Below are 23,496 nucleotides of genomic sequence, written 5' to 3'. Positions count from 1 at the left end.
GCCTCTTGGCAGTGGATCACGCCACAAAGCCCTTGCAGGATGCAGTTTGATAATATTGTACTCCTGCCCCATCAGGGCCTTCTGACTTCCTCTGCCTTGGGCATCACCTCATGGATGAGGGCAAGCACAAGAAGGTTCCCTCTAGAGAGAGAGCATCTCTGTTAATCTGGACTGCTACAAATGAAGAACTGGCAAACTTTCCTACAGCAGGTCACATCGCTCATTTTCACAAACAATCTAAGGTCTGCACTAATGACCTATATTAATCCATGTATTTTTAGGTCTCGCCTGAGCCAACGCATGCGCTGCTCGGCGAGACGTTTGGTGTGTGGGCTTTTAACCCTTCGACGCGCATGACGGAACGGTTCCGTCATGCACGCCGGTTGCGCTGTGCGCATGACGGAACCGTTCCGTCATGGCCCCGCCCGCGCACGCAACCTTCAGCGTGGCGCGGAAATCCGCGCCGCGCTGATGGGGTTAATAGTCCGACCACACGCTTTTTGCTTGCATAGAGTGTGCGGTTACGCGCACAATGACGAACAGAGGCGCCATCTGGCTTTCCTCTCTCGTCATGGTGCGCACACATCGCACACCACTCGCCAGCCTGCTTTTGCCGTTAGTCGTTGCGCGCACCTCAATTAACGTTCGCACATGTCTTGTCCCCCACTCCTTTTGGCGTCACTCTGCCATCTGGCTTTTCTTGTGGTGCCCCTCTCCCACCACAGAGCAAATCTCGCGGCCGCGCGTCTTGTTTTTTAAGGCTGTCTGCTTTTCATTTGGTTTTCTTCTTGTGACCCCGGGCTTGTTTAAATACATTTTTAAGTTAAGGAAAGACTGTCATGGGACTTCAGGTACGCGTGGATGGGTTCAACTACACAGGCATGGGCAATTCTACTAGCAAAAAAGATGCACAGAGCAATGTAGCAAGAGACTTTGTCAACTATTTGGTGCGCATTGGAGAAGTTAAAGTTCAGAGGTCCCGACATTTGTGGTGAGTGACTTTCCTCAGGCTGTACATATTTCGTCAACTGAAACCTAATTGTAACTTGGAAGTCTGTCACTTGTCCCATGCTGGCTGTTTGTTGTTTAGCCCCTTTATTTGCTTACTCAGATGGATGCGGTCAGTCATTGACTCTTCTCTAATATAAATTAACTCCCATCATTTCTCCAACAGCCTGATCAGGAGGATATTTTAGAAAGTTGTTTCTTGAAAAGGCAGCCACTGTGCATAGTTGCATTAGCCGAAGGCATATTGAACCAGTGGGGATTGCTGTTACTACGTTTAATGATTTGTTCACATTATCTCTTAAACTGACAAATCTCTTTTATGAAGCAAGAGAGGTTATTGCTTAGTTGAGGAAAGCTTATTTGAAAAACACCTGTTATGGGGTATTATTAATCCACAAGAAAGTTTCCGGATGCTGAGTGATTCCATGGTCATTTTGGTAGTTCATGTCTTATTCTTTGAAATGGTCTGAGTGCAAGGCCCTGCTTCTCAGTCGTGTTGTGATATAGACTTGTTGCTTGGGATATTTTAGATTGTTGAGGATGAATCCACAGTCTGTGTTCAGTAGACTGCCACTTTCAAAACGGAAACCGTGGTAAGTGTGCTGAATGTAAAACTACCGTGTTTATTATGCTTGTAGTTCTTTCTACTTGGTGGGAGACGGCTCCTACACCTGCATAGAGTTAATTGAACACTATTTGCTTTATCAAATACTTTTAGTTTCTATTCAGCTTCTCAGCCCATTCAGTGTAAACTATTTAACTGAGATGGAAGGGAGAAGAATGGGATCAGTGTGCCCTTATTTTAAAGGCACAGCAGTCCATGGTTGGCTGTAATAAGGAGCGGTTCCCAGAAGAGAGCAGATCATGCAATATTAAAAGATGCTTATTTTTCAAAACTCACATGCTGAAGTTTGGAGAAAAAAGGTTGAATTACTAAAATCTATTTAAAGCTGATATTTGACTGATATGTCATGAGACATATCTTGCTCTTTCATCCATTTCCCTGTCTTGCTAACCCTTCTTTCCCTCTCTGCTTTGTCTGCCTCCCATTAACCTACTCTTAGCTCCTGTTTGTTTTGCCTCTCTACCTCCCACCTCTACTCACATTTCCCTCTTTCATCTCTCCCTCTCTTGTTGTAAGTTAACTCTCTCTTTACCTGATCAGAGACTAAATCCCTGCCCTTCTCTCTAACTTACTTCTCTACATACCACACTCTGTGACTAGCTGTCACTTCTCTATACCACCCAATACATTTCTTTCTCTGCCGCACCTTTCTGTTCCATGTCTTATTCCTTTACCTAAACACTCCCTTTTTACCTGTCTATTTATACATGGCTACCTACCTACCACTTTATTGCTCTACCTTTAAACTCTCTCTGTACGTCACACCTCTCTTTCAATAAACCTCAGTTCCCCACAACACTTACCTCTCATGACCTCAACTTGCCACCTCTCTCCGATCCTACCTCAAGATCTCTCTCTCTCTCTCTCTCTCTCTCTCTCTCTCTCTCTCTCTCTCTCTCTCTCTCTCTCTCTCTCTCTCTCTCTCTCTCTCTCTCTCTCTCTCTCTCTCTCTCTCTCTCTCTCTCTCTCTCTCCTTTCCTCTCTCTCTCTCTCTCCTTTCCTCTCTCTCTCTCTCTCCTTTCCTCTCTCTCTCTCTCTCCTTTCCTCTCTCTCTCTCTCTCTCCTTTCCTCTCTCTCTCTCTCTCCTTTCCTCTCTCTCTCTCTCTCTCCTTTCCTCTCTCTCTCTCTCTCCTTTCCTCTCTCTCTCTCCTTTCCTCTCTCTCTCTCTCTCTCTCCTTTCCTCTCTCTCTCTCTCTCTCTCTCTCCTTTCCTCTCCCTCTCTCTCTCTCTCTCTCTCTCTCCTTTCCTCTCCCTCTCTCTCTCTCTCTCTCTCTCTCCTTTCCTCTCCCTCTCTCTCTCTCTCTCTCTCTCTCCTTTCCTCTCCCTCTCTCTCTCTCTCTCTCTCTCTCTCTCTCTTTCCTCTCCCTCTCTCTCTCTCTCTCTCTCTCCTTTCCTCTCCCTCTCTCTCTCTCTCTCTCTCTCTCTCTCTCTCTCCTTTCCTCTCCCTCTCTCTCTCTCTCTCTCTCTCTCTCTCTCTCTCTCTCCTTTCCTCTCTCTCTCTCTCTCTCTCTCTCTCTCTCTCTCTCTCTCTCTCTCTCTCTCTCTCTTTCCTCTCTCTCTCTCTCTCTCTCTTTCATCTCTTTTCCTCTCTCTCTCTCTTTCATCTCTCTTTTCCTCTCTCTCTCTCTCTCTCTCTTTCATCTCTCTTTTCCTCTCTCTCTCTCTTTCATCTCTCTTTTCCTCTCTCTCTCTCTTTCATCTCTCTTTTCCTCTCTCTCTCTCTTTCATCTCTCTTTTCCTCTCTCTCTCTCTTTCATCTCTCTTTTCCTCTCTCTCTCTCTTTCATCTCTCTTTTCCTCTCTCTCTCTCTTTCATCTCTCTTTTCCTCTCTCTCTCTCTTTCATCTCTCTTTTCCTCTCTCTCTCTCTTTCATCTCTCTTTCCTCTCTCTCTCTCTTTCATCTCTCTTTATCTTACCCTTTCTATCATTTTTGCCATCTATACCTTACCTTTCTCTACCTCTTGCATGCCTCTTTCTACCTTACCATTCTTTCATTTCTCTCTCTGCCTCACAACTCGCTGTCTCATCTCTCTCTTCCCCACCTCTCATACACTATCTAGCCTCTCAATTTACCTCACCTATTGGCCTTCTATGTCTCTCTTTTTATTGATGTCCTCTTTCCCTCACCTTTCCCATAATTGTATGTATTTCTCTCTACAATGCTCTCTCTACCTCTTCCACTCCATCTATCACTCCCTTTGCTTTCATCTTTCTATCTCTTTCACTGTTTCCGTTCACTCTCTCTGCTTCCAATGTCTCGCTCGTTTAATACATCTGTCATACCTCTGTCTCTCTCTCCCTATTTCACCATTCTCTACTTCTCCCTCGCCCTTCCTCTGTATTAGCCTCATCTCTCTACCTCATCTGCACCTCTTTACTCTCTACATCTTTCTATTTTTCATCCCACCGGCTCTACCTGCCTCTCTACTTTGTTTACCTGACCTGTCATTCTGTGCTTCACCTTTCTATTTGTGCTATCTCATTATATCTCACCCCTCGTCCTATCTTATTTCTCTCTAGACCTTGCCCCTCGGGTTGGCACCTTTCTTACCAGGTTTCATTTAAAACTGCATGCCAGGCCTCTAAAAACAAGCATTGGCATAGCCAATAGGTCTCGTCTGTGGGACCTTATACGTTTTTAACCATGCAACAGTTGATGTTATTGCACCAAGGATATTGTGCTGCATAACTAAATACCTATAAGGTCCCAAAAGCAAGACCTATCGGCTATGCCAATGCTTGTTTAACCATTCAACAGTTGATGTTATTGCACCAAGGATATTGTGCTGCATAACTAAATACCTATAAGGTCCCAAAAGCAAGACCTATCGGCTATGCCAATGCTTGTTTTCAATCTACTGCCCCATGCAATTTTGGACAGTTCTCCCATTATGCCACGGAAAAAATGACTTTACTACAATGCCTATATTCAAGAAGGGCGATAAGGCCAGCCTGCGTGCTAGCAAACCATTGCCCTCCTCGACTCTTCTGTTTAAATATTAGGCAGGGTGCTTTCATAAGGACTCGAAACCGGGGCGGTAGGTAATTCAATGCTCAATTATCTACATTACAACTTCCGCAAGGCTATTGGCTCTTTCAAGCAGTGCCTTAATGTCGAACTGATAAGAGTAAAATATATCAGGGTCAAATGGGGCTCTCTACCTAGGCTTTATGGAATTTAGCAGTGTGCTTGATTGTGTCACCCATAGCAAACTTTGGACTATATTAACTTCTTTGGAATTATACATCTAATGTCCAATATCTGTTTGAGCGCTTCTGCTAGGCTCTGTTATGGCCCAGGTGGTGAATGCACCAAAAGCTTTTCTGTCAGGTGTAGGGTAAGCAAGGATGTGTTTTGGCTTCTTTTCTCTTCTCTCTGTGCTTAAATGGTCTGAAGGAGCTTTTGCTCAACCCACATCTGGACATACCCAATATTGGCAAGAGATTAATTCCTCTACTGATGTATGTGGATGACACTGTTGTTTTGGTCTGTACATCATATTCATTGCAGTATCTCCTAAATACTTTCACTCAATTTATGGGAAATCTATACCTCTTAACAAATTTTCAGAAAATGTTTGTTATGATTATTTGGGGTGGCGCGGGCAGCGAAGAATCGACTCAACATCTTGAAGAGCTCAATAACTTCATGTTTATCTATTCCCCCAGTTTGCGACATGCAGCCGTATCTGAACGACGTTTTATCTACCCACCATTGGTACTTATTAACCATGTTTCGTCTTCATTTAGTCCATTTGTTGGTGGCTTACCAATTGAGAGGCCAGTGGAACAGAGAGGTTTTTCGGTGGAGCCTAACGCAGTGCGCAAGCGCTGCTCTATGAGATGACCTTTTGGAATTGGTCTGCACTTTTGTAACACTATTTGCGGGAGCGAGCTGCGGCGCGCAGGAGCCACCTGTTTCCAATTAGCGCAATCTGTTTGGTTTCCTATTTCAAAGGTTCGCGTTCACTTTGTGGGCGCTCACTGTTTTGTTTAATTGCTTTTGTCCTGCCTGACATGCTCTTTGGGAAAGTGCTTTGTGTAGTTGTGGTTATCCCCTCCCCTGTAAAGCAAGGGAATTGTCACCTAATCAAACCCTGTCCAGGGCAACCTATGGGCATATGTTTTCTCTGACAGTTTACATTTTTCGAAACGTGTCTATGCACAAAGGCGAACTTTAAATGTTTACTCCTTTCGGCGGAGTTTTATGCTGTGGCCCTGCAAAGAAGCACAAAGGTTGTTTTCTGACATTTAAATCTTGCCTACAAAGCATGAAGAGAGAGGTCAATAAATAGGTGGGTGAATGAATGTTCTTCTCTTCTTGCAGCGCTTGCTGTAAGCTCATACCATGGGCGCTATAGCTGCTTTCAAAATTAATTTCACATAAACACAGACTGCACCCTCCTCCAACCAAGAAAACCCCTTCTAACTGGCACCCCAGCAGTTGCTACCTACTGCTTCATTCAGGAAAAATTCAGGGGTCGCTGCATAACATTGCCCTCCATAGAGACGGGGCCAGACTCTGCCACTGAGCTGACGTTGTTCGTTTTGTTCCCGGCGAACCCAGTCTGCAAATTACGCACCGTTCTTTGGAAGTATTTATTTATGCGACGGCAGCCAGTGAGCTTATAAATCAGTAACACCAAAGTGTAATGGTTTTATTAAAAGCCAATGACGGAAAGGGAGTTGGCCCTCTCCTGTCCATGTGATGTTTTGCGGTAAAATGATACCAGCTGTCATTAAGTGACGGGGAGGCAGGCATACAGCGGTGTACTTTCGACACCATTATCTATCGCCGTGTGTGGTCTCAAAAAAGAGCCATGCGTTCCTTCAGAACTTTAATTAGGCTCTGTTGGACAGAGGCATATTTGATACGCGCCCTCCTCCCGGTTTCCAGTTTGAGGCTTTCCTGGCATCCTATCTGTCTGAATCTGCCTGGCTTGGCATCCGCAGACGGCTAATGCTTTCAGATTGGCTTTGTAGCGGCGTCGGAACAAAGCGTGTCTTTTTCCTCCTTCACGCGCAGGAAGCAGTTCTTGAAATGTTAATTGTTGTGGGTTACGGACGCTCACAAGGTGTCCTCCGTCTTGGTCTTGGAGGCCAGGGGCTGCTGGCACAGCTGTGGAGAGTAGGAATGGGTGTAATCTGGGCCAAGACCACAGTGTGCCCTGGCCTAGAGACCGACCCTTGCCCTGGCTCATTCATGCCAACAACCAAGTGGGAAAATCCATGCGCTAAAAAGCAAGCTGATATTTGCAAACTGACTTGCAGTATTAGACTGAGGGATTTTCTAAAGAAGAAAAAGATATATATATATCATACACACACCTAAATTGGAATCAATTGGAATCTACCTTGTCAGTGATGAGTGCTGGCCAGGGGAAAACTGTTTTTGGGTAACGAGGTCCGAAATTATTTCAAATGCATAGAGTTCTTCTACATACGGGTCTGGATATAGAAATAAACACAAATGGCAGGAGAAAAGTAAACCAGCATTGGCATAGCCAATAGGTCTCGCTTTTGGGACCTTATAAGTATTTAGTTATGCAGCACTATATCCTTGGTGCAACAATATCAACTGTTGTGTGGCTAAACACTTATAAGGTCTCAAAAGCGAGACCTATTGGCTATGCCAATGCTTGTTGTTTTTAAGTTTAGATAGCCTGTGCTCCTATGCTCAATTTTCTTTGTTTAGACAAAAGGTGTGGGTTTTAAGACATGTGATTCTATTTTAAATTTAATATATTTACTGTGTACTTTTATGGTTTTCCTTGTGGAATAAAGAAAAAGACTCCACTTTTTTTCGATTATTTTCCCAAAATGAACTGACAATGTAGCGCAAAATAAGCTATGCCAGTCCTATTCTACAAAGTGCTGCATAACTTAAATTGTCTCCTGCAGCAAGATGCAATGACCAGACTGTTTTGTAGGGTGAGTTCAGGTTCCTCATGATGTCACGAGAAAAGGAAGCCACAAAGAAGCATGCACAAGGAAATGGAATTTTTAAAAATATCTACTTGTCCTAGGGACAGGATGCTTCCGTACTCTACTTGTCCTTTTAAATAATCCACGTATCTTTTTGTTTATTCTTTTGGTGCCATGCAGTAAGTAGACAAATTTAACAGCATCCATATTATATCAGAATTTGATAAAAGCCTCTCTGATTATGGTAGGGCTCTTATCACGGTTTGGATTCTAGCCTGGTTCTGATTTTGCCACCTTCCTCAAGATTACACACAGTAGTTGGAAATAGAAAGCAGTAATTCCAGGATTGCAATACTTTGTGAATCTGAGAGTATCCACAATCAAGCATGTTCGCCTGTATTCAACAACTCCTTTGCGATCTCTTCCCATACTGAAAGAGGTGGAAAATTTACTCCTGACAAGGACCGGAGTAAAACTTTTTTTCCAGAGTGGAAAAGTGGGTGCAGGGAAAGGGAATTTGCAAGCACTATTTTTATAAAACTGCTTTCGCTCTTTTCCCTCTTATCGCTATAAATAAACGGTCAGTTGTTTTCGTAGTCAGTCTGAGCTAGCCTAAGGAGTTTTAATGATCTTGAACCTGTTAGGACAACAGTTTACATCACTATCGCAAACTGTGCGGGTACTTACAATCCAGTAATTAATTTGACTTTAGCTGTTAGATCAACATTCAAGGGTTTTCTAGACTTGGGGACCTCAAAATAGAAATATTTTTGAAAAATTGATGATCGAGATGGGTACATTGGGTAAGTAACTACACTATGCAGAGAGCAGAAACTACCCCAAGAGCTACGTTGAAGCAAAATGCAAACTTATGGGACTTTTGCAGAATGAGGATGGCATGTGCTACCGGGGAAAGCAAGGAATTTGCAGATCAAGATTATCAACTAGTGAAACGTTCAGGCTTCAACGCTGTAACTTGTACCACCAGTAATAGGGGAATTGATAACTCATTAGGGTGAACAAGCTGCCAGCGTAACATAGCAATGACCTCTGCTCAGCATCCATTAGTCTTGGAGCATGTGATTGGTATCACCCACATGATGGATTTCTTTCTTTTCCTTGGTTACAGATCAGGAGTTGCGCAATGTCATAGATAAGCTGGCCCAGTTTGTAGCCCGCAATGGACCAGAGTTTGAGAAGATGACGATGGGGAAACAAAAGGACAACCCCAAGTTTTCCTTTCTCTTTGGTGGAGATTTTTACTCCTACTACAAGTACCGGCTGACGTGGGAGCAACAACAATGTGAGTACCATTTCTGAGATCAGTGTTTATATCTCTTTGCTTTATTTAAATATGCTTTGGCGTGGCTCCTTCTGAACAGTTGATAATTAAGCAGATTTCTTATTCTTTATTAGCCATTTCAGTTTGTTAAATTAAATAAAAATGTTCAATGTGCCATAAACAATTTCAACAGATTAACTAGAAGAAAGGAATGAAAGCCTCACATTCACACCTATTTCTTGGGTTTGATCCAAAAGAACAGTGAAGTTGCAGTTCGTTTCTGCCAGTAGTGATCAATCAAAGTCTGTTCTTTCCACTCATTTAACAGGGTAGTGTAGTGGGTCTGGCTAACAATTTGCATCTGTAAAGCATGCCTACATGATGCAGGCATCCCCTGACACTCTTCTCATGAATGGTGCTTGAAGAAATACCTTGAAACGCTGGTGTGGATTGACTTTCTTGATTAATGGTGCTTTTGAAGTGGCTCAACTGCAACATTTTTTAGAAGCAACCTTTTCTCCTGGGGTCCCTTGTCTCCATTTTTGTGAATGTTTTGAGAAAGGAGCTACTTTGTCTGAAAGATTGCTTCAACCAGCATCTGCCTGCTACCACCCTAGTCCTTTTCCGGACAGTTTGATATACATTCAACCTGCAGATCAGCTCTTGCCTGAAGGCAGCGACTAGATCCTGTCACTAGGCGGTTACCATAGATGAATTTGAGAGACACGTGCTGCTTGTGTGTCAGGTGTACTCTAAACTACACAAGAGGGTGGAAAACCAGGTTCTCTGAGTGAAGAATCTTCTCACATGGTAATAAAAAAAACATCCTTCCGTTGTTATGACCTAGGGTGTTCAAGCAGTATTTTCACTGAGGTGTCGTTGTGGCATGCAAAAAATAAATTATTCTGTGTTTAAAAAAAATAAAGATATGCTCTGAATCTTCCCCAGGAGCAAGTCTGCTGCTGCAGTATGCACAGAGCAGTTTTTGACATCCAAAACTTGCAAATATATCCAATATTCGAATTATTAGTTCTTAATTGCATCAAGCTTGACCCGAGCACAAAGTAAAGCCATCTGGGCGCACTGATTGAAAACGCAGTTTGTGGGAAATATGTTTTGAATCCCTATTCTGTGACCAGACATTCAACATTTAATTTTTATATTTTTTACCCTTCAATGCTCTATTATTTAAGATGTTTACTCATATGATTTTGGCTTTACTTGTAGGCAAAATCCTTTCTAATCTTTAGCGAAACACTTTTTTCAAAGACAATTCCTCAATGTCACAATAGACAACGTAGTCACTTTACTTTATGCTGCAATGAAAAGACGTATATATGTTTCTGAATATTACTTTTCTTTGTATGAAATATATTGTTTCTAAATTCCCAACATAGTTCTTAGTTCTTGTGCTAATGCCCTTTGTAAATATGTCTTGTTGGATATGCTTACACATTTACAAACTCTCATGGGTATAGCGACAGTTGAAGCATTTTGCTAGCATTTTAGTTACTTGAATGTGTTTTGATTGCTTGTCATTTGTTGTCTTTACACAAGTGCTGTGCAAGCAGAACCCAGATGTGGAACCCAGCGTGCAGATCTCATCTGTACCACCACCAGCTATTCCTCCACCGATGGCAATTCTTCCTAACGTAGGCAATGGCTCCATAGAAGAGCTCATTCAGCAAAGCCAGTGGACCCTGCAGCAACAGGAACTGCAGCTCCAGGCCGCGAAACAGGTAGGCTTTTTAGCACACCAGTATTCCGAAGTCTCTGGAGTTGTTTTCAGTATGATGCTGTTATGTTGTATGTGTCAGAAAAAGGTTAATGTCTGTTAACACTTGTAATACAGTACCATACTTGAAATCTGTAATGAAATAATAATTTCGCGCTCATAAAGATTTTGCAGCTGCACACCCTACTGTTGCTGAACACACATGTAACTTAGTTGACACAGTTTTAATTTTCACGGTCGTTCACAGAGGTGATGGCAGGATCCCTGCCCTCTTTACTTTACTGTAGAGTCTGAATAAGTTTTACCTGCTGGCGGACTTTATACCACTAATTAGTTGCCTCTCTTAGTGTTTGCTTTCTCACTTTCTGAGCTTACTTACTCTATCATCCTGTGGTTTGTCTGATTGCCCAGATCTTGGAATAGGCAAACAGGCCTTTCTTTTTAAAGTTTAAATTGTAATGTTTCTGTTGAACAGATTGTGCAAGGTGCTCATTGTAAACCTAGTCACAGCTAATTATGGAATGTGCTAGGAGCTACAATTATGGTATTCTTTGGCATTCCTCCTTCTGGCACTATTTTCTTCGTGTGCGGTCTTAAATGTACATGTATTGGTATCGGGAGGAAAAAATACCAACCTGATATCTCTTGCTAATCGAAGTCGAAACTATGCGCAGCCAGTACAAAAACAAATCTGCCAATTTATACAGAAATATGAGGAATCACTCCAGACTAAACTCTTCCTGGCATGACGAAACAAAAACTCAAAATGTTTCTGGACAATAATCGTTTGAATATGGATCAGGACCAGCTGTGATTAATGGAAAAAAATGTCACCGGATCAAACTGGTTAAAACATTTCACCACTCTACAAAGCCACAACTAAAATGCCCGACCAACACTTAGCACTTTGCAAACAAAAGATCGCGCAACAGAAATCGGTGGCAATCAATGCAAAACTTTGCCAATATGCGATTACATTCAATGCTAAGAGAATAGCATCATTAATACACAAAAATAAAGCTGACAGTGTCCCAGGTCCTAGCGGCATAGATTTACAAACATGAAATCAATTATTGGTCCGGAGCTCGGGAACATCTGTTCAATTGCTGCATAATCAGTAAATCCATTCCAGCTTCTTGGCAAGTTACAATCTTGCATCCCATTTATAAAAAAAAAAAAAATGTTTAGTCTCGCTTCCCAACAGCTACCGGCACTCTCACTGCTAGATGTTGACACAAAATACTTTGCGTCGCACCTGTTGGAAGATTTAGAAGAATGGGTAGCTGCAAACAACATGCTGCATTTCAACCAAACTGGCTTTAGAACAGTCTGGTACCATTGACAACCTTGTGGCCCTATGGATGCTCGCAGCAAAACAAATCAAGAAGACTGAACAGCTTTGCTGTTGTTTTAAAGACTATAGCAAGGCTTTCCACCATGTTTTTTTTAAACATAAGTTTATTGTTTTCCAAACATGCATCTTATCCTTATTACAGTACATTGATTCTGGTCATAGTACTATACATGTCTATTTGTGAGATCCTGGACATAGTTCAAATCAAACTGTGTTGTAGGGAATGAGACAGGTATACCAATGCACTTTTGTAAGTACTAGCATAGACAATAAACCAAACCTCTCCTCAACACCCCCCCCCCCCCCCATCCCCCACTCACCAATCCTTTGCACGGTCAGGTATACAGTAAAGTTGTCACATCTAACATTTGCGGCTCTTGAGAAAGTTTTACACTTGTAAATAAAAACAAATATACATCTCGGGTCGTGGTGTTCGGAAGATGATCCTCCCATTATACAGTCTGTTGTGTGCAGTTAGAGGTATTATACTGATTTATGTCCCCAGCTTTGACAGCATCTAACATAACATCCCACTCCAATGCTATTGGAACTTTATGTAAGCCTCTCAGCTCTTCTCGGTGCAAGGCAGCACTCTGCACTTCCCCATCGGAGCAGTTCGCCATGACAAGCGTGTTCTGTGGGTGGCTTTCTCGACTTCCAGCGCATAGTGATGGCACTTACCGCTAAAATGAGCGCCAAGTCAACAAAACGGTATTGTACTTTGTGCTTGGACACGTGTGTGCAGGCCTAATATACATTCCTCCATGGTATTGTGTAACTCGCCATGTGCAGCCCCACTAACAATGTGCCTAACAGTGTCCCAAAACCCACATATTTTGGGCATGTCCATATCATATGTAGGAGGCCAGCCCCCTCTAGTAGGCATCTCGGACAATGGTGTTGCGTCTGTGGAAACATTTTGTCTAAGTTATGGTGGGAAAGATAAGCCCTATGAAGATTCATGGTTTGGATGAATTTAAATTTTGCATTCCTTGATACCTTTTTGGGGCGTTACACAATGACCACCCATTCCTTATCCGTCAAAACTCTCCCTGCGTCCTCTGCCCATGCCGCCCGCTGTGGATCTAGACCAACCTCAGTATGGAAGCTGTAGGAAGGTGGAATCTGACTAATGGTTGCCCCCAACTTTTTGCCTGGTATTTGAGTGGTTTTTGACTAGTCTGGCTGGTATCCTGCTATCCAGGACCCCAGCCTATCTGCTTTCTCCCTAAAACTGATGTGAGTACTCTAGGTACAAACCTAATTGGATGCTGGGCATGCCCTACCAGTCCCTTGTAGATGGTACCCTAGGTACCCAGGGCATGGGTCCCCCAGTAGGCCTACCAGGGCTGCAGCACTTATTGTGCCACCCTGGGACAGCCATACAAACTGACGCCACCAGACCACTACTGTAGTCTGGGTAAGGTGGTGCTAGCACCCCTTACAGGGTTATAGGTATCCTATATCCCACCCCATTACAACACATATACTCTCATAGGTCACCCCTATAGCAGGCCTTGGTAATCCTACAGGGCAGGGTGCTGAGGTATGTGTGAGGGGGGACCCCTAAATGAGTAGGGCCTCTCTGCAGCCTTCGTAAAATCGTTACTGGGTTGTTTGTAGTGTAGCCATACCATATACTCTTAACCACATTATAAGTCTATCGCGATAACTCGTGAATGGCTACACAGAACCATATCGTGTTTGGTGTCAAATATGTAGGAATCATACCCCCAGTCCAGCCATGGGCATGAGGGTACGATTCCCCCCTGCTAGAGGGGCGATATGGGAAAAGCGGTAGAATTTAGACACCAATTTAAAAGTGCACAAGTTTCACAAAATGGCTACTGCCCGCCACCTACACGACCCTGGCTGGCTGTTGCTGGGGAAAACCCCAGCCTCGCCAGCTAGACAATAGGGCTCCTGTGGCAGGGAGGTGCTAGCATCTCCCCAGACAGGATAATGTGGATTGGAACAGGGTGGGTGCACCAAATGTCCTTTCAGAGTTGCACGTAGGCAGCTGCAGAGACCTAATTCTGCATACACCGCTTGGAACCGGTTCAGGGGCATCCTGCCCCTCGCCCAGGCGGGAAACACACAAAGGGGAGAGGGTGTAGCCACCCTTTCCCGCCTCACCACTCATTGGTGGACACTACTCTGGACACTCCCCTAATCTTGGGGATAAAGGTGAATAACGTGGCCCCAGAGCCTCAGATTAATCTTGAACTTTACAGTCTTGACCTTCGACTTGCTGCTGCCCAGCTGACGGAAGAAATCTCCCTTGGGATAAAGGAGTTATCCCCCTGCTTGGCAGGCACCTGAAACACTGCAAGTGACCCGGTTGGAACTTCGCTGCTCTCCCGAACTTCGACGACTTCCAGAAACCTTGAGGTGGGTTTCCAGCGCATCTCAGAGGCCAGTGAGTGTGCTCAACGAGTTTGGGCACCGTGGACCGTGTGGGTGCCGAGATCCCCAATACCCCAGGACACCGGCCACCTCTTGCGTAGCACACGACCCTGACCAGTGGGGAAGTTGTGCTTTGGCCCGTTTTCGAGCCAACCATTCTACAGCAATTGTGCCAAAGACCAGCGCCCTAGCCCCCTCCGGTGGCCCGTGGGTGCCCTTCTACGCACTCCAAATTGCCGCCTCCCGCGGTCCCTTGTCTCTCGACTTGTGGGCCCTAGCGGAGGTCTATTTCTACAATCAAGAGTTCCCCTGGTTGCTCCAGGGCTGCTCTACAGTCTCCTCGAAGGAGACCTCTCTCAGACCTCGTGGGTCTGCACTGTAGCTGATTTGTTTATTCTTCGTGGGTTGCGGTTGCCAAGGCTTAGTGGATCCAATCCGGACACTAACACCGCAGCGACCCTCATCCGACTTGGGACAGTCGCCCTCCGGAAGCTGGCCTTCCTTGAAGCCTCCCGGAGCCCGTGGCTGCAGATCCAAGCAACAGCACCTCTCACCTGAAGCACCCGACATCGAAGGGCTCCTTGCTTTGAGCCTCCTGGTCACTGTGCCGTGACCCAGACTCTGTCCCCTCTGCTTTCAGGTTCTCCTCTACAATCTTCACATCTTTGATCTTCACGGCATCATCAACGCTTTTGGCTAGCAGCACTTTTGAACATTTTCCTATAGAAAATCAGCCCGCGACCCGACACCAGAATCGACCTATGCACCTGGCTTCCCTGGGGCAGGTAACAGTGGTACCTCTGTACTCTCGGGGTAGTGGGCTCCTCAAAAGCTTAAGTCTAAAGTTTTAACTTTGTACTCCTGCTAGAAGTGACTTTAATCTGTATAATTTAAACCGCAACATTCTCCACAGGCTAACATTGAGATCCCGATAGCAGCTCTTTGCACTGCACGCGTCTCCCATGGGTCCCCTTCCTCATAACTGTGGGTGGATTCTGAAGGGGCAAGCGATCCTGAATGCCCTAGGCATTGCCTGTAGAATTGTCGTGGTTCTTATACCACTTTTTTGATATATGGTTTGGTCCCCCCCTGGGGCCCATTGATTTCTGTGCTATTTATTGTGTTTATAAATGCTTGTTTGAAGTGTAACTTTGCCACTAGTCACATAAAGCGACTGTGGGATTCTGTCTAGAATAAATACTTATATTTTATATATATATACCTGAGTGGGCTACTCTTTCATTTGGTTATTCAAGAGGTTATTATGGTAAAACAATAAGCTTAACACTCCTTCAAGACTTAGCCTGAAGGCTGCTCTCCACAGCTACCACTAGGATAGCTTTCTTTAAAGGTTGTCTTAAACCTATCATCAATAAGAGTCGAATTGGACTGGTGCAAGGTGTCCCTATAACTAGGAACAGGATATGCCAGGCCAACTTCTCACAGAAGCGGATCCTTACATATGTTTATGTTTATGTTTTTTCAATTTTTATTGCGCACGAATACCCTAAGGTGTCTCGGCGCATACAGAACATCCTATTGACCAAGGCATCCAAAGGGATTATTGGTTGAATAACCAAGTCTTCAGGAGTTTACGGAACATGATCAGTGTAGGGGCAGTTTTTATGACAAAGGGGAGGGAGTTCCACAGCCTAGGAGTTGCTACCAAAAAACGTCTGTCTCCCCATGTGGAGGTTCTGGTGCGTGGCACTGGGAGCAGATGAGTAGAGGCTGATCTTAAAGTTCTATTGGGAACATAAATCCGAAAAGCTTCCTTAAGGAACTTAGGTCCCGAGTCATGAATGGCTTTGTAAGCAATGCATAGAGCCTTAAATTTTATTCGACTCTTTACTCTCAGCCAATGCAACTGGTGAATGGCCGCAGATGTAGGGTGACGGAAAGGAACATCCAGCATTAATCTAGCTGCCGCATTCTGTACCGATTGCAGCTTAGCTAGAACCTGCTCCTGAGCGTTAAGGAAAAGGCCATTGCTATAATCCAGTTTTGAGAAAACAAGTGTAGTAATTAGAGTTTTGCCTGCCGTTGAAGGGAGGTATGGCATCAGCTTCCTGATCTTTCTAAGCATATAATAGGAGGATGCCGCCACAGCATTGGCATGATACTTAAAAGACAGTTTCTCATCGAACAGGATATCGAGATTCCTGACCTTGGTTACTGGAGTGGGAGGGGGCCCATGTCAATGGGCCACCAGATTGCGGACCACTCAGGAGAAAGCGTACCAAAGGTCAGCACCTCGGTCTTGTCCGAATTCAATTTTAAACTGTTGTCCGCCATCCAGGAACTAATGGCCATCATCCCTTCCTGAAATTGTGCAGCAACTGCGGGACCATCTTTTTGAATAGACAACACCAGTTGGGTGTCGTCAGCATAGGTGGTTAGCCGCAGCTTGTAGGCTTTTATAACCTTTGCCAGATCCGCCACATATATATTAAATAATGTGGGGCTTAGCGAGGATCCCTGAGGAACCCCGCAAGGAAGAACAAAAGTGGGTGAGTAGAAATTACCCAACTTAACCGTTTGAGTTCGGTTGGCAAGAAATGAGGCGATGAGATTCTTTGCGAGATGAGTTACCCCCATGGATGCGACACGGTCGACCAAGATGGAATGGTCGACCGTGTCGAAGGCGGCGGAAAGGTCAAGGAGCACCAGGACCGCCGCCCCCCCCCCGTTCCATGATGGTCCTAATCTCATCAGATGCTTTTATCAAGGCCGTTTCGGTGCCATGAAATTTCCTGAATCCGAACTGCGTATCATCCAACAAGTTATGGTGGTCAATGAATTCGGAAAGTTGCAGGTTCATCGCTGACTCAAATATTTTGGCTGGAAACGGTAGGCAAGCAATAGGCCTGTAACTGGCTGATTCGGCGGGATCTAAAGAGGGTTTTTTTAAGTAATGGTTTAATAGCTGCCTTTTTCCAAATTTCCGGATAAATGCCAGATTGAAAAATGGAGTTACAGAGGTCCGTTAGAGACGGTGCTATGACCTCAGTGAAAGTGTTCAATATCGCGGGGGGGCAAGGGTCAAAAGGAGAGCCGGACTTGATGGAAGAGACCAGCCTACCGATATATTCAGATGAAACAGGAAGAAAATTGGTGAATATAGGTGTATGAGAGGGAAGATCAGGGGCAACAGGACGTGTAGAAAGGGAAAATGACGAATAAATCGTAGAGACCTTGGAAAAAAAGAAAGTAGCCAGCGCATTGCACAGGACTTAGGAGGGTTCTATCGGAGGACCTGTAGGTGGATTGCACAGGATGTCAACAATCTGATACAGCTTTTTGGCTGAATTTTGAGCTGATTCAATTTGGGCCAGAAAGAAACTACTTTTGCATCTTACAATGGATTTTTTATATAGTGCAAGAGCATCTTTATAAGTCTGCCTGTCGATAGGGTTATAATGCTTTCGCCAACGCCTTTCTAGGTTCCTACAGTATTGACGCTGTAAGCGAAGATCCTCCGTGAACCATGGAGCAGAAGGTGATATCCTATTAGAGATAAAAGATTTCACCTGAACCACACGGTTCACTGCATCAGAAATCCAATCCTGATATCTGCTGGACGTTTCGCTGGGATTAGAGGAGACCTCATACCGGAGTCCGCCAGAGTCTGGGAGAGAAGTGAATGATCCAAGTTATTCCAGGCTCTAGTATGGACAAAAGTACGGGGCGGGATTTTGGAGGCGTTACGGTTATTAACTTGAATAGTAAAAATTACTGCGGAATGGTCCGATCATATCACAGAAATAACCGAAGAAAAGGAAAGCTTAGGATTGTTAGTGAACAGCCCATCAAGCGTGTGTCCAGCTTGATGTGTAGGAACATCGACCAGTTGCGATAGACCGGCCACGTATAGGTCCGCTATTAGTTGGGCGGTGTCTTTATCCCCTAGGTCCTCTAAATGGAAATTAAAATCTCCTAATATAGTAAAATCCGGATGAGTTATGGAAAATTCTTGAAATTCTTCAAGGGCCTGAAGAAAGCGCGAGTGTGGGCCGGGGGGACGATATAACAGAATCCCTTTAAAGGCCTGATTATGATTAAGTAAAATGGAAAAGAGAAGCGCTTCACAGTCTTGTCGACTTATAGGGTCAGTCTTGACTCTTAAGTCAGCTTTATAAATTATGGCTAAGCCACCTCCTCTCCCTGTAGTTCTGTCCTGTCTCACCACGCAATATCCCTCCGGGGTGGCAGAACAGAAATCCGAGCCTGAAGAAGCATCTCCCCATGATTCTGTGATGAACAGAATATCAAGCTCCTGAGATACAATAAGTTCCCTTATTTCCCAGCAGTGACTAGGGAGAGAGCGAGCGTTAATGAGAGCTACATGAATATGGAGTGTAGATCCTGGGCCAGGAGTGTACTTTAAAGGGAAAGGAGGGGAAAGTGCAAAATTACAGCCTGGGCATGTGGCAGGTAAGGAGGATGGGGAGGGAACAAGGGGTAAAAGCACACACCGATTACTAGACGCCCCTGAACTAAACTCCCTCAGCTGAGAAGCGGAGTATCGTATCCTGGTGCTCTGAAGCCCTAAATCAGCATGGCCAGGGGGTATGGCCCTAGGCCCGGAGCGGGCGCAGACGGGCTCGCCTTTGGCGAGCCTTCTGCACGCCCGCGTCGCGCCCGCTGCACGCGTCCGCTACGCGTTCGCGTCATCGGCTACTAATGATGCCGAGTGCGAGTTACGTGAGGGGGGGGGAGTGTCTGCAGCAGCTGAAGCTGTGACCTGCCTTATAGCCACATAATAAGGTATCTGCCTCTGCCCATATAATAAAGCATTTTGACCAGTTCATGAGTGGGGGGTTCTTGCCTCTGGGGGGCCCAGTGAGCTTTTATATATTGGAACAGTGCGGCATGCAATAAATATAATTGCGCTCCCATTTCATTAACAAAAGTATCGTGGTCCAGCAGCATCCCATCTCTGAACAGATCAGCCACCGTACTGATTATGTCCAGCCACGGTGTTATTCTACGTTTAGTGATTCGTCCGTCCGTCAATGGAATCCCCAATAATGGGATATTGCCTGCATAAGAAGAGGGGGTGCCTGTATAGTGTAGCGCTGCTTTCCAGCACCGAAGCGCAGTGCGCAGTAAAGGGGGGAGACATTTCGAGAGCTTGCTATTGGGCAACAACATGGCATGCAAGGCGCCGCGATCCATATCTCTTTCCGTAAACCCCATCTCTTGTAGGTTACAGTGGAAAAAAAGGGGAATATCCTTTGGACAAGGCAAATTTTATACAGGCAATGATCCCTCCATGCATTACATTAAAATATAATTTCTCCCTTTTCCACACTCGTTCGTCCATACTGAGGAAGATTGAACTACATATAATCAGCAGATAAACAATGCAAAGTCAATATAAAAAAACTACAAATTAATTTATTAATTATTCCAGATACTGGTAAAAAAGGGACAGAAAATCAATAAACATGATTTCTTACAGTGTTCAATAACAGCAATCCTTAATAAAACAAAAATATCAATACCAAAAATCAAGACAATAAAAGAACGAGAGTCACTAACACAGACCAGTTCAATATGTCATAAACAGTTTACACATCCGTGGTAACAGTACATGGGGCGTGGAACCTGGTACTTTGTACTCGATGACCACCGCTCGTGTGCACGGATTGTGTAGTTTAATGGGCGTCGACGCGTTTCGATGGGTGAATTATATCTCCATCTTTCTCAAGACGAAACACTTTAATCTTATATTTAAAAACTTGCAAAATGACCAGGTAAACACCTATTGTTGATGAGGCAAGCCACCATCCGTGTGCTAAACCAATGTTTTTCCATTAGCTGAGGGAACAAACTCTTATAGTAAATCAGAATAACCCTGTAGCTTATCTTTCTTTTACTTATACCTTTCCTTTCAAGTTTATAGGTTGTAACTGATATGGCCTGGTTAAATCATTCAAATCCATGCAACATAAAAAGCGCTCTTAAAATAGAGCAATTCTAATTTCAAGATAGACTGGCTCCGAAGTTCTTGGCAGTCTTGCCATTGTATCTGCTTAGGTAGCTCACAAAGTTTCTGACCACATGGTTTCCCTCTTATAATTAGGGTTTTAGCCAATTTGTGGTCCCACGTACAATCGGTGACCGGCAAGAAGTGAATTATCAATCTGTAAGAAATTCTTAGGCCTGGTTCAGATCTGATCAGTGATAAGAGGTGCTCTCGGAGTCTTTACCCCTGGCTTACTAGTTGTAGTAATGAAGAGAAGAGCACAAGAAAACCGCTTGCACCCATTTCACACCCTTATCTCCATATTCGTTGTTTGTGCTCAGTCGATCACTCCTAGTGCGGGTTTCTTGGCGCTGGTTCGCATCGAAGAATGGCGCCGGCGAGCGGAGTTGTTTTTGCAGTGGTAAGTCATCATTTAGTATGCGTTGCATCACATGACAGTACTATTGTATCCACTACATAGACCTACCACTACATTGTAAAGTAAGTATTTATTGTTCTTGGGTTCACTTCGCTGATGCAATATGAACATAGGTTGATATTCGGCATAGCGCCATAAAACTGTCTTTTCACTGCCACCAAAGCCTAAATGACCCCGTTAGCACATTAGATTTTGTCGCATTTTGACTTCAAATGTCTCCTTGTAGAGAAGGAAGCAGGGGGGTGGGGGGGGGGGAACAGAGTGAACGCTTAAATATATTAACAACTTTTTGGAATAAATGTCTGGCACAACCAGTGCAAACTTCCCCTCACTGGCTGCAAGAGTACAGCTGGTTTGGGCAGATACTGCTGAGATATGTGTGTCTGTGTATATATGTGTGTGTGTGTGTTTGTGTATATATGTGTGTCGTTTTATGAGAGAGAGACCTGTAAGTCACAGGGGTCGACTTGACATTTCTAAAGCAAAGAGTACCAGTGGGTTGGGTAAGGGTCACAGCTGCAGTTATTTATTTGGACATTAATCTTATATGTGAATCATTCGATGGGCTTTTCATTCACAAGAGAGTAGCAGGAGGCAGGGAAATGAAAGGATGAGTACATGTTACTGGCGTACTTCAAGTGCACAATCTTCCACTGACGTGACCTCACAGCAGTCTGAGACGTTCCAAGTCGTTCTGAGGTTTCAGTTGCACATTAGAGTAAATTTCTACTTGTGAAGTTACACCATTATTAGTGTGAATAGGTACGTTACTATGTGGTGAATGTGTCCACTTTAGTGAGTTTGGAGTGAATGTTGTTCCTGTTTGATGGAGTGGTGTAACACATCATTTAAAAGACCACACGCCAATAGGTAAACTTGGACCTTAAGTTACAAGTTTGAGTTCTGGAAGAAAGAAAACACTAGTGTCTGTGTACACTGCTTAACCCACCTATCCAGGTTTAACTCTGCATTCTGTGTGTGTGTTCTGCTCTCTTGGTTTCCGAGTGTACTCGCTACTTATTAAGGTGTGTGCGTGCAGCACCCCAGTAGTGTTATGACCCTGCTCTTCCTAGACTGGTTGTAGGGCCATGTTATTGTATGGCGTGTGCAGCAACCACACTGCCTAGGTGGTAATCATCACAGACTGAGCATACAGATACTTAATTGCAGGTATGTCTGTGCCATGGTGGCACTATTGACAGAACCTTGGGCCAGGCCAGTGTGTGGCACATGTAGGTACCAGAGTGTCTAGGGGGCACTTGTCATTGGATTGTAGAGCCAGATCAGTGTGTGGTGCATGCATGCAGGTACCATAGTGCCTAGGATGGCTCTTATCACAGGTTGATTGTAGAGGCAGGTGAGTGTGTAGCGCATACGGGTAGCGCAGTGCCTAGACACCACTTGTAACAGGCTGTTTATAGAGGCAGGTGAATGTGTGGCTCATGCAGGTACCACAGTGTCTAGGTGGCTCTCGTTACATACAGATTGTAGAGCCAGGTCAGTGTGTGGCCCATGCAGGTACCACAGTGCTTATGAGGCACACAGACTGGTTGTAGAGCCAGGACAATGTGTTGCACACGCAGATGTCGGGAATACCTACATGCACTCTTCACAGGCTTATCTTCGAGCTTGATCAATGTGTGGCGCATGCAGGTACCTCCGTACATAGGCGCCGCTCTTCCTAGACTGATTGTCAAGCCAGATCAATGTATGGCACATGCAATTATCTTAGCACCTACGTGGCACTCATCACAGACTGACTGTAGAGCCAGGTCAGTTGCGACGCATGCAAGTACCACAGTGTCTAGGCATTACAAATTCACACTGGTACTGTAGAGCAGTAAGTGTTGCTGTTGACAACTCTATGGGATTTGATATTCTAGGGGCTCCTAGGGATGCTGGGGAGACTGGGATTAGAAGCAGTAAGGTGGTTGTTGAAGTTTTTAGCAGAGCACGTTATTGTTGAATTCTGCAACGCAATTGCCAGGCAGAACAATGACATGTTGCTTCTTACCCACCCCTTCACTGTGTTGCATCTTTCCCCGCCCAACCCGCTCCTTCTCTGTGTTGCTTCCTCCCCCGCCCACCCACCCCTTCTCTGTGTTGCTTCCTCCCCCGCCCACCCACCCCTTCTCTGTGTTGCTTCCTCCCCCGCCCACCCCTTCTGTGTTGCTTCTTCTCCCGCCCGCCCACCCCTTCTGTGTTGCTTCTTCTCCCGCCCGCCCACCCCTTCTGTGTTGCTTCTTCTCCCGCCCGCCCACCCCTTCTGTGTTGCTTCTTCTCCCGCCCGCCCACCCCTTCTGTGTTGCTTCTTCTCCCGCCCGCCCACCCCTTCTGTGTTACTTCTTCTCCCGCCCGCCCACCCCTTCTGTGTTACTTCTTCTCCGGTCCGCCCACCCCTTCTGTGTTGCTTCTTCTCCGGTCCGCCCACCCCTTCTGTGTTGCTTCTTCTCACGCCCGCCCACCCCTTCTCTGTTTTGCGTCTTCTTTCTCTCGTCCACCCTTTCTCTGTGTTGCTTCCTCTCCTGCCCGCCCACCCACCCCTTCTCTGTGTTGCTTCTTCGCCCACCCCTTCTCAGTGTTGCTTCTTCGCCCACCCCTTCTCAGTGTTGCTTCTTCGCCCACCCCTTCCTTTGGTTGCTTCTTCCCCCGACCGCCCACCCCTTCATTTGGTTGCTTCTTCCGCCGACTGGCCACCCCTTCATTTGGTTGCTTCTTCCCCCGACCGCCCACCCCTTCATTTGGTTGCTT

At 45.1% G+C, this 23,496-nt stretch overlaps 1 protein-coding gene across 7 annotated transcripts in view; it reads left to right on the top strand.

Annotated features, from left to right (window-relative positions):
• CHERP (calcium homeostasis endoplasmic reticulum protein) overlaps window positions 1-23,496 on the top strand; it is a 196,202-nt gene that overhangs the window by 8,686 nt on the left and 164,020 nt on the right. For all 7 annotated transcript variants that reach the window (XM_085638368.1, XM_085638367.1, XM_085638366.1 and 4 more), the window contains exons 2-3: window positions 8,688-8,861; window positions 10,398-10,579. In XM_085638368.1, coding sequence (XP_085494494.1) covers window positions 8,688-8,861; window positions 10,398-10,579 — 356 coding nt within the window. The remainder of the gene's footprint in view (window positions 1-8,687; window positions 8,862-10,397; window positions 10,580-23,496) is intronic.

The sequence above is a fragment of the Triturus cristatus genome, chromosome 12 (assembly GCF_964204655.1).
Source record: "Triturus cristatus chromosome 12, aTriCri1.1, whole genome shotgun sequence".
Lineage (NCBI taxonomy): Eukaryota > Metazoa > Chordata > Amphibia > Caudata > Salamandridae > Triturus > Triturus cristatus.
This window is presented reverse-complemented; position numbering and strand designations above follow the sequence as displayed.